Source organism: Varroa jacobsoni, unplaced genomic scaffold (assembly GCF_002532875.2).
Source record: "Varroa jacobsoni isolate VJ856 unplaced genomic scaffold, vjacob_1.0 scaffold_282, whole genome shotgun sequence".
In the NCBI taxonomy this organism is placed as follows: Eukaryota; Metazoa; Arthropoda; class Arachnida; order Mesostigmata; family Varroidae; genus Varroa; species Varroa jacobsoni.
Window position 1 is genome coordinate 127,694 of NW_019213184.1, and position 12,186 is coordinate 139,879.

Sequence of the window (12,186 nt, forward strand, 5' to 3'; positions counted from 1 at the left end):
TCGCCGAAAGGCCGGACATTCGAGTAATGCAAAAATCCAATAAATACATTAGCCTGCTGTTGGTCCTGCCAGTCGCCCCGTGACCTTCACCGGCAGACAGACGATCGAAAGTGCTCTTTATAGAGTACGCCGAGTCTCACATAAACGACAATCGAGAAACATGAATTGTACAAAGGAGAAACGTGCGCGCAACAGGGCGATGATACTCACTCTGGCGCTTGCGTGCGGTCCTGGTTGACTCAGCTCGGCGCGTTATGACAACACAATACAAGGCGAGTGTCCTGTAACTCGAGCATGTTCCCTCGGCCATATCTTCATCGCGCAGCTATATATTGTACGCGTGAGCCGCTATGCCCAAGTTGTTGCTGCCACCATATATATATATATATATTATAGCGCTGATGACAGCGCATTGACCGCGACCAGTTCGTGTATTCAGTTTAAATGCGATTTTTGCCCGTGCCAAATATCACGATAGCGTACACCGTGCAGATCTTAGACCGGTGACCCTGATGACGACCGGAGTGCCGACGGCCTAAAATAGTTTGCAATAAGAAACCGAAAATTATAAGCCAGATTAGCCCGTTTACGCATGGCCCTCTCTCGCAATTGTCACGGTACTATTATCGCCAGACCTGGGCGTCGTTCACCAACAGTCGTCGCTGGAATCAAATGCACGCGACGTCATCCCAACGGTCACAGTCTTGCAATTATATAATGACATCATTCCAGTGGTCCACCTACAAGGTATTAGCTTCGCTGCTATCATCACAACCGGCATTGCCCAATAGCTCATGCATACGGCTCATACTGAGAAAATATGCCGCACTGATGGGATGTGCTCTGTAATACGGCAACCCTGGTACATAAAGTATCATCATTATAATATTTATAATAATAGTAATAACAGCAACAATAATACACAATATGGCAATGGCTCCCTGCCCGCCCTTTTTCAGACCTATCGGCCCCTATCGCTATCCATCGTGTCATTTTGACGTTCCCGCTTCCGACAAGTTTCCCATCGTTTCGACTTGACTAGTCGCACTTGGATCCCTCTCCCTTTCAATTATCTTTCTTCATTTCTCTGAGACCGCCCGGAGCGGAAAAACAAGTGGGTACCGGCCCTTTCGCAGCATCACGCCAGCGTTCAGCCTAAGTACTCCTCATACATCGGACCACTGCCCCACAAAGCGGGCTGCGCACTGCCTGCCTGTGTGATTATATCAATTCTCTCTTATTCTCCATTCTGCAATGGGCTATTGCGTACGCCTTCCACATCTCGCTTCGACGACTCTGCCACCCATCTTCGATTGCGTTTAGTCTTTTTATCCAGTTCGTACCTCGCTTTGGATAGTGACATCGGGTCTGCTGAAGATTATGGAGTTTACTATGTATATGTGCCTGCGTTATATACATTATAGACTGATAGAAATATATATGCTCATTCTCGTTGATTTCACTCCGTTTGACCGGGCCAATACGATGGCAAACGGCGGCGGCGGCGGCGGCGGCGGCGCGACAGGAGCTTCGCTTCTGTATTATCTTAACACGTTGTCGTTGACGACGCTTTTCGATGTTTCGTCCGTTCCCTATCGTCTTCTTCACCTTCGACTTCTTTAACGAATGGCAGCAGAACGGCACCTGAACCGAGCTACGCCGAAGTCCGTTCAATTTAGCGTTTATTGGTTGTTTCGTTGGTTCGTCCGTAGATTTTTTATTTTATTATTTTTGCTCCTTTGCTGCTATACCCCGCGGCTCGACGAACGGAACGCCGCCGCCGCCGCCGCCGCCGCCGTTGCCGCTACAACCGCTACGAAAAACTCCTGATCTTTTCGGTTTCTTGCAATAAACCTCGTAATCTTCTGGTTCTATTGCCGCTGCTAACTCTGCTATATCTGCAAAAGCTGCCGTGACTGCTACTATAGCTACGATTGCCAGCTCTGAATCCAACGGCATCAGGATCAGCGGCATATTGACGCTGCTACGACTGGTTTCTTCTCGTCGATCGAGAGCCCCAGCTAACAGGTTTTGTTTTGATTACGGTTCGACATGAGTGCGATGTGCATGTGTATAGTTGTGTCCATTATATGTGCTAGCCACGTAGCAGGGGCCGCTAAGGCTTCGGTAACAACAACTGGCTCTTCATCAATTTATTTTTGATTCCTCAATCAATCGTCTTCGTGGACGTTACTGCCACTTCTGCTGGCTGCAGCGACACCCTCTCTCTGATCCGCGGATACGCTTTGCCATTTCTGGCGACGGCTGCCGTGGATCGGATAAGTTGCCATAGTGATGAGTCAAGTGGGGTTTTGCTGCTCTGACATTTGGCCGGATGGCTGTACACAGACGTCTAGTCAGCGCATAGCCATCTGGCTTATCGTAAGGCATAACTAACAACAACAAGCACGCAACCAGAACCCGCACAGAGATCGAGTGCTGTTATTTTAAAAGTCATACAATAGAAATATACCACGATGACTGTGAATGTGACTACCACTTCGATATTGCTTGAGACGTTCGTGGCGGATCAGTTGATACCGTGCTCTGCGCGTATACGCTCCGAGAACATACACCAATTCACGCGGCGTTGACGGGCCGTCAATAGTCATCGCCCATATTTGGCCTGCACTCTAAGTCGTAATGACTCACCTAAATACGCTTATAACCCTAGCTAGACAGGGAGAACGGCAAGAGTTAGGCCGCGCTAACTCGTAATGCCGATAAGCGGTCGCAACGCATAATCTAACCTCCAACCTATACGGTCAATTTCGAGAGATCTTCGGAAACGTCCATGAAAGCGTCCAAACTATAGATACAAATAAAGCTATTAAAACGCTATAGAGGGAACTGAAAGACATGTTTTGGCAGTATCCATGCTGTTTCCATTGGACAGTTATCGTAGCTTCCTCGAAAGCAAACCGACCAAGCGGCAGCTAGATAACTCGTTACTGTCGTCTCATAATGGCTGGCAAGTTTGGTCGAACGCGACGTGTGCGTCGACGGAAACGCAAGTTCAACTTTCCTTCTGTCAAGGTTAAGCCGACTTTTGTGCGATCATCCAAAGACGCTCATCATATCCACTTGCCAGCATGTACACAGACAGGTACACATAGCATAGACAGATGCACCCAGCCAAACAAGACTACACCGTTGCATCATAAAGCGTGCGAAAGATGACATCGCGTTACCCGGCAACCGCGGCCATCAAGGCGTTGTTCGCAGTTTGCGTCTGCAGGAGAAGTAATAGCACTAGTTTTCCGTTGTAGGAAACTTCTTCCCCAGCAGCGATAACGGCAGTGGCTGTGGCATCATAAAAACAAACTTGTACAACACCACGCAGCGCGTATCCGCTCAGAAAAACTGAACGAATAAAGAATAGAAATAGCGCCGGATTGGGCGAAGCGGCTATTGGTAGGAAAGGGCGCGCACTGGAACCTTTCTCGCTGCTCAGGACTGAGGACACAGGCAGTTAAGGTGCACTAAAAAAAAAATAAGATAACTAACTCGCTGCTCATCGCTACCTAGAATGGTAACTGGCTAACGATCACACTAAAGATTCGTTCTCTCCTTAAGAGGCAGATCATCGAGAATTATCGCAAGAGCGTACCCCAGAGTAGTAGCTCGACTTTGAAGATGCAGCTGAGCGCTTGATGTTTTCAGCGTCGCTTCCGATGAATAGAGACTCGACCTCGTTCTGAGTCATGGGGGAGATATATTTGTACATTTAGAACTTTCTGGTCGAGCCGTTTGGCAGGCCAGCGGCTACGCGTTGAATAACAATGTCAGCGATGGTCATCGCGACGACGTTGCTTTGGCTGATGCTAATACGGTAGAAAAAGGCATACAAGGAACTAGCAAGTTATGTCAAAGGTCTAGTTGAACTTGAAACAACTCCGAATAGGCGCCAAACTAACCTATGCGCGTGCGCGTGCGCGTGCCTGCGTGTGTGTTTGTGTCTCTGTGTGCATGAGTGTGCCGCTGTCATTCGAATGAATAGAGCATTATATTCGTTAACAAAAAAAAAAAAACTTTTTTTTAGTTTAGAAATTTTAACCATCATAACAGAGTCATCTGATTGGTCAGCGATAAAGTCGCTACGCTTAAGAAAGCGGGAACGTACGGAGTATTGGCAGTTGTAATAGGAGTGTTTGGGACGGTCTTGCACGGCGAAACCGATCCAGCCCGCTAATGCCGGTTGATTACTCGATACACAGCCAACGCACAAGTCAGCGTAGCCAAAACTCAATCATGCACCAAATAGACGGAACACAGAACAGAAGGCTTACGGGACCGAAACGGGGGTCTGCCCACTACAACGAACTTGTTTTAGACAGACAGTCGACAGACGCTAAAAGGGATTACGGGACTGGCGAACTATTACTATTATGGAGATGGCGATGATGGTTATGACGACGACGATGATGAGGCATAACGACCCCCATCTACTTTTCGATTTTTTCTTTTCGTCGGCTCAGAACAGCTGAAGATGAGATATGATTACTGGCTGCTGCCACTAAAAACACCAATATCACTATCTTACAGCGGCGTTAAAAGACCAAACAGCGATAGACTGGCAGGAGAGTAGAGGATCTTTGGGCAGACTTCGACTGACCACAAAGTCATCTTACGTAATCATGTTTGTGTGTGTTATAATCACGACGGTCGATTCGTCTAAATATCCGTTTATACGTTAGGTTATATAGATTTCATTTGTGTGAATTACGGTTGTACGAAGAAATTTTCGCCATCGCTAACCCTGCGGCTCGTGAACGAATGCATGTTCTCGGTCGAGAGCTTCATTTATATTGCTTCATTGAAATAACTAGTCTTTATCATGAAGTAACAAATAGAAATTAATGACGTTATAGCTTGAGAGAGTAGATTCTAACAAAAATATTAGTACCTTTACCAAATGGTGCATTAAGCTCGTTGGGTCGCACAGAAAAGACAAAAGCAGAAAAAAAAGAACACGAGGAGAGTTAATGATACTCTAATCAATATTTGGGATTTCTCACAAAGATGAATTTGTTCATCTCTGCCTATGATAGCACGCGCGCAATCTGTACAAAAAAAGCGTTCTTTTTATCTCTAACAGGTTTCGTATTGGCTCGCTATCCTTGTAGACATTTCAACACTCCTATGGATTCGTAAATAGTCACGTTTGACCTCCATTATGAACTCGTGCAGCGGAAAGAGTATCCTAGTTGTTAGGTGCGTCTCTTTCTACGTATCGTACGACAAGGTGATATGGTGCGTCACGCGAGTCTAAATGCAGCGTTAGTGATAGAAAATGACTAACGTAAAAAGACAACTCGCTGTATTTTTACCACATCAGCTTAAAAAAAAACAAAAGCAATCTAGAAAGCAAGTTCACTATACCTTCCTTTCGTTAGCAACTCCTTTAACTATTGCTTTGTTACATCAAGTGAATCATGTTAGACTAGGCTCATCGTCAAGGCCGGCGGCTCCCTAGCAACCCTCCTGAACCCGCTGCCCGTTGTATTTACCCATTTTTCGAGCTAGGCTAAGAAATTGTTAACGGATGACCGAATCTGACATAATAGTATCCATCGTAGTAGGTAGACGACATTTGTTTGTAGAGACATTGTCATACGTTTATTATAGGAAATAGAGATGGCCTAAGTACAATGTTACAATATGACATTTGTAAAAGACTAACTCAGTAACTTTTCTCGTTGGTTGCCCTGAAACCTTGACTCGCTGCCACAAACCCCGGAAATGCAGTATTATTGTAAAAACTTCCGCGCCTTTACGAGGACAATCTTAGTTGATTTCAAATCAGCTCACAGACGTGCATGTACATGCATGCTTAGGCACGCCCAGCAAAATATCCCATCTTTACAACACAACAAATGAATTGAGCTTTATTTTATGGTCAGTCAATTCTAGATTAACCTCGTGGGGCATCTATCTAAGAGGGCTCAGACGCGGAAAAGTAGACTTTTGAAAGCTTGCCTAAAAGATGACCTCTGCCAAGCTGATTATCCGTCGCTTCAGGCGTCGTTCGGACACGAACACTGGCCTCACAAGTACACATTCACATTATAGTCATATTAGCTAATATAAGACACAAATCCTGCGTGAAGTGGCGCTGCTGTCATCGCTGTTGTTGTCCTTCTCTTTTTACAATAACATGCTTTGCACTATAATCGTGTATATTCAGCATGTGTATGTACTTACCCGGTCGACGTCAAACGACTTCTTGAACGGCACTTCCGGCGGACATGCCCCCAGGCTGTACTGGTGAGCCTGCGCAAATCCCACAAGGCCCAGCAGGGCAAACAGAGTCAAGGGCCTGCAGCAGTAGGCTGAGGCCCGGCGTGTGGCCGGGCCTCGCACAGATCCCGTCGGCGGCTCGGCCGACGTCGCGTCGCGCACTTTCCTCGCACAAATAACGCCACAACAGCGGTTGCTGACGCCACTGACGGAACAGCGTTCGCTGCCGGCGCGGGCGAACTTCATGACTCGGGCTTCCTTCTCTCTCGTTCTGAGGAGTCAACGAATCAACGTTGGAGAGGAGTGGTTGATACTGCAGCAGCAGCGGCGGTGGCGGCTGTTACTACTGCTGCTGTTGTCGTTTCTCCGCACGGATAATCTTTACTCTATGCCGGACACGCTGGGCTGCGATGGCTTGGCGCAGGCTCGAATAACGAGAAGAAAAGCCGGTCGCCTATGTGTGTTGATCCGCAATAACGGAAATTATTTGCTGGTAATATGCGGAGACGGGGCTGGACCGCACCGTACTACGGAGATAATGGCGTTACGCTAGTTGAGGAAAGTGACCTAACGTTGGGACTCCAGAATGCGCCCATCGAACGAAACTCAGATCAGATGATGCGGAGACCGGTTAACAATGCGGAACGACAGGTTCAGCACTGAATACTACCAGACGAAGTACGTCAGCCTCAGTTTTTAAAGTTGTTGGCTTCACAGCCGCTTCTGTCTATGCGAACACAGGTATCTTCCTCACCTATTCTTCTACTAACGATACAATCCAGTTGAACTTTGACACCTCGTTTAGGTAAAGCGACAATTTCGTGGTGAAGATGGCTGAACTTGTGGTCGCAAAGTATCGCACAAACACGAGTCGTCTAGATGATCCAGTTCCCCTGCGCTCGTAGAGTAAGCCGTCTTTGCCTCTGGTAGAATGCAGACGTCTCAACACACAAATAGACAGAAAGCGAATGGGAGAGAGGAGCCTCCCGACTACCGTTTTATAGCTATGGTAGAGATGACGCAGCGGTAACTTTCGTCGATAGGATCGTGCGATATTAACGCAGACGACAACAACGCACCAGGGGGGGAGGGGGGAGGAGTTGGAGTTAGTCGAGGCGCCCCCAAACATCGTGCCTGTGCAGCTATAGAGAGCACGCAGTTGTCGTCGGCGTTTAGTCATCATGGGTGAGAAGGAAAGGTAAGGACCGGCGGATGAAGATGTGGATAGAATAATGCAGGAAAGAAGAGATAACGGTGATAGGAGAAAAAAAATCCCGAGAAGCGTCGATGATAACATAGCGAGTTCGCTGAACACCCGGAGTGTATATCGTAACCGTTCACGATAGACGTTGAGTGGATAAGGGTCGGTACGATATCGGCATCCTGTACTGCAGAGTTGGACACGCGACTATTGATGACATGGCAATAGTTCGTCCAAGTGTCACGTATGTCAGCGTTGTAATTAGCGGATAAAACAGCTGATATTGGACGAACGCGAAACGGAAATCGAAGTTTTTGCATAATTCTCTCTGTTGTGTAACTGATTGTATGGGAAAATTCAAAAACCAAACCAATAGTTATTGTATTGCCTTGCGTTCTTATAGTGAATTTCGATGATGCGGAATTAGCAAAGCCTATGCTAGATTATGAAATAGTCTTTCTCAGATGAGAACGTACTGTTATGTAGTAGATACGTTTCTGCTGCTTGTTGCTCGTCAACAACAACAACAACAACAACAATTTATCGAAGTCATTTTAAAATAAAACCAGCGGCCGACTTCCTCCTGTCAAGATTGTCCTTAAGCCTCTCGATGCCCGAAACCCGCCTGTGTACTACGGTCTCAGGCACCTATTGAGAAAACTCTTGCCATATCTGTTGGGTTTTTTCCAGTAAAGATAGAACTAGCCGCATAACTGACTTGCTTTAAGCTTGAACGGTTGCCCGTGTTTGCGGTCCAACGAGGCCTTACCTGGATGTCGTCAACAGCGAAGTAAAGCGAGTCCTATTCGCTCGAGAATTTCGCCATTTTCATCTTCTTTGTTCAACAACGCTCGCATTTCATTTGCAAAACGAGTTTTTGTTTTTATTCGACGGCAGCCATCGTCGTATCAGAAGATCGTGCATAATAGCTATCACGTTATCTATCTTTACCATAGGCCCACCTCATAAGCTACAATTGACAAAAGTATACAATTAATTAGATTAACAGATCTACAAGCGAGAAAGCAAAAAGCCTACCTGTATGCTAAATTACATAAATAGGACAAAGTACATTTTGGGCTTCTTCACAAAGGATCTGTTGCAGTTCTTTTATAGGCCATATACAGGTCCTTCTTCGAATTATTCGTATGAGTCAAGAGTAACATGAATCTGTTCCATAGTCAACTAGCTAGGTTCACCTGATTTATTCCCTGTACGCTGATATGACAACGTTTACAGAATTCGTCTACCGCTTCCGAGCATCACATCGAGTATGGAGTACTTCTTAGCTCGAAACGCTCTGGAACGTCGATGGCTGCGGTGGAATCAAGCAGTGCGACAGACACACTCATCCATAGACGAACGTAGCATAGGGCGTCTCGAATACGCAAAGCTGACATTAGTCACTGCTAAAGGACAAAATGATGGCGACGGCGTAGAAACCAGCCCACAGCGGTTACACAAAAAACGGCTTGTAGGGGCACGAGCATGAACTATATTCATCAGCAGCAGGTAGTATGAGATGTGAATTTTTTGAAGGTACCGGTACCAATGGTAAAACTAACTAAGGATCAATCGAGAACAGCCTGATCAGAAAATGAAATAATATTTTAATTTTTAGTAATTACAATATGCGTATATAGTTTTTTTTCATACTGATGATGAACTCGCCTGATTTTTACTCGACTTGTCACTGCAGAACTCTACACCTGTAAATATGCTCAGAAAGCTGGTCTTATGTTAGTGGGTCAGGTTGCAAGATGGGTTGAAAAATAGAAACATCGCCCTGCAATGAAGGACAATTTCGAACTAAATCAATAGGTTTCAAGCAATTACAGCCACGTTTTAGAAAAGGCCGTCTGCAGGTGCGTGCGCAAACAGCTACTGTAAAGTGATGCCTACGGACGGACAAACTATAGTTAATATCTCGTTATGTAATGGCTTGGTCTGATCATTTCTGTGGTGATCTGAACTTTTCTCTTCCGCGTTCGTCTTGCATCCATCTGACAGATAGTTCCATTCGATCCTTTACCTTTCCTACTACGGTACTGAATTCATTCATCAACTCTAAAATACCCCTAGCATTGTTTATATTATTTTAATATATATATATATGTATACCGCTTGCATTGTATAACCATGAAGTTTGTCGGGATCAGCAGCCGTTCCGTCGATAGATTTTAACACTGAGATTGTGATAATGAGTTAAAATTGAACTGGAAAAAGATTATATATACGTATAGATAATTAGATAAATATATGCCTATTATTAAAATGACTGGCCGACAAATTATATATGCAAAAAAAGATACTAATTTATATTAAGTAGGTGAAATTACAAGTTTTTTTCACGTTGGCAATCAGTCGTTACGACTGGCGCAGTATCTATTTTATAGAATTACTTCTTATTCTTATTGTTGCAGAGGACGAGGCCACTGAAAAAGAGGGCACAATTTTATAGCCAGTCCTCAAAAAAAGATAAGCACGAGTCAAGCAGGATACAATGAAGTCCCGTAACAGCTGCTTTCCAGTAGGGTGTTCTTATATTTATTTTTTGTTGTCTAATCAAGCTTCTCCTCTAATATATGTCCTTGGCGGGGTCCGAAGCAGTGACTGTCCGCAGCTAGAAACTTAACCGAATAAGCTATTCCGCCGACTATGGATGGCGCGAATAATATTGTACGATGTTTCCTAAAGGAACCGTTGAACTCGACGCAATCGGGCGATCCGGTAGAAGCATTCGCATCACCTATAGAATGCGGCTGACGGCAAAGAACCTAGGCACAACTTACCCTCCAGAAGATGCATTAGATTCGCGCGGACCGAGGGGGGTAAGACTGTAGGCCATCCATTGTTTATATACTACATATACGTTCAATCTAATCCGGGCTTATGGTCATCGACGGAACCCAATGGTGCTCTGGGAAAGAGCTGTAATCAGTCGCTCCGAAACCCACCAGCGTCCGAACGTCTGTGTACATTCGCTTTCGGTGTGTACCTATATATATATTACAGATATTCACACCGTGAACATAATGAATAGACGCGACCCGAACCCATCTATGAGCGACTGTTTGGGACGGAATAGGTCAGCAGCGTAATCGAAACCCAAAACAACGCGATGCGATCGATCCCGTGCCGTCAGGCCTAGCGGGTTTACGGAAGCAGCTATTCAGCCAGTGCTATGTACATATTAGAACTTATACCGCCTGACCATCTAAGTAGGATTGAGTATGAACATTAAATACTACCGCTGTATAAGTCGACGGCGAAGAAGATACTTCTGATACACGACATCATATCGTGCACCTGTTCCAGTTTATGTTGTATGGTAGTTTAAGAAGTTGCGACTGGGCGGTCAACTTACGAGACCAACGCAAATTTACCTCGTATTATTAAAACGACCGTGGAAGTGCCGACTAGTTGGCTGTTGACGACAAAGTATTTCGGTGCCTCCGATAAAACAGGCCACGCGATTATTTATTTATTCAAGTATGAGCCTTAACCTTTACATTATGGGACGGCGATAAGGACGAAATTCAGCTCAATTAGTCAACCGGCACCTCTCGCGGATAATAAAAATAGTAATTGTTGATAACGTATGCTGATGTCTTGACAAAAAATTTTAGAAATATACCTAGACGCACACTACTCACCTAATCGTGAGTACATCAGCGACCGCATCAGATACGGTAGCAGATGTACAGACCTTTGAAGCAGTGAACGAATGGCATAATTCATATGATCCATCTAAACGAAAAGAATGAAGTAGTTAAGCTTCACCCGTGTTTTACGATTTCGCCTTGTGTTGCTTCAAACTTTTTACACCCTAATAAATGAGGTGGAGCAAATATACGGTCAGATATATATACACAAGTATATTTGTGTAGATAAAATTACAAAGACAAAAACGATCGAGTGAGAGAAGGAGACTTTGGTATGTAACACAAACAAATATAACAGTAAGTTTAATCTGCAGTAAAATCAAGTTTCAATTTTTAAAATACAGAATCAAAAGGGGGCTACAGCCAACTACGGACCCTTTTTTGGTTGGTAAAGTTCCAAATAAAAGCAATATTTTGTCTAAGGGGATCGAAAAAGTTTGGATATTTTCTTAGCTTCAAGGTTGCTTGTCATTCCACAATTCATTATAGGCTGAAAAAGAGTCTAGGAAAAGAAGTTTGCTATTCCGTCCGAAGACATCTGTGGAGAAGCTGGGCGGAAGGTCAAAGCTTTTTTGGAAAAGCCTTAAAAAACTATGCTACAAGTTGAAAATATCACCTATAGGCTTTCACCTGAATTCGGTTTACCTTGTTCCTGCAAGGCTAGACCTAAAACATCCCTGTGAATTGCTACGAGCATCGTGGGCCACGTGGTAAGGTGGGTGTCCTAGCATAAGGTTGTTATATTTATGCATATCCTGTACAACGCAAATCTAATTATAAATCGGACCGTACGCTTGCACTGATCGAAACATAAAAATACCATTGTAATATCATTAACGGATATGCTGTGCTGACGTGGACCGAAGTTGATCGATGGCGCTAAGTTGTCATGGTCACGCAACTTAACCATCGATTAGTAGACAGTAAGGCAACATTTATATCGTTGGTAACTAAGTCTTGCATATTCATGTTGAAATAGGCGTCTACTTAAATGGCAGCTTTCCCACCGCTTCGAACAATCATTTACTTCAAGCGCCAAGAAAAAACAGAGAGTACACGCTACCTCTTTTTTCAACTGTC

General features: G+C 44.8%; 1 protein-coding gene and 1 long non-coding RNA gene across 2 annotated transcripts in view; one reads left to right on the forward strand and one right to left on the reverse strand.

Annotated features, from left to right (window-relative positions):
- The window catches only part of LOC111258979 (apolipoprotein D), a 50,092-nt gene extending 42,920 nt beyond the window's left edge, over nucleotides 1-7,172 (reverse strand). Inside the window, exon 1 of the mRNA XM_022830604.2 lies at nucleotides 6,205-7,172. Coding sequence (XP_022686339.1) covers nucleotides 6,205-6,486 — 282 coding nt within the window. The 5' untranslated portion in view covers nucleotides 6,487-7,172. The remainder of the gene's footprint in view (nucleotides 1-6,204) is intronic.
- A 169-nt stretch (nucleotides 7,173-7,341) lies between these two features.
- Nucleotides 7,342-9,072, forward strand: LOC147753704 (uncharacterized). The gene is made up of 2 exons (XR_015310384.1): nucleotides 7,342-7,438; nucleotides 8,681-9,072. It is a non-coding gene; the product is annotated as an uncharacterized LOC147753704 (long non-coding RNA).
- Nucleotides 9,073-12,186: the final 3,114 nt, after the last annotated feature.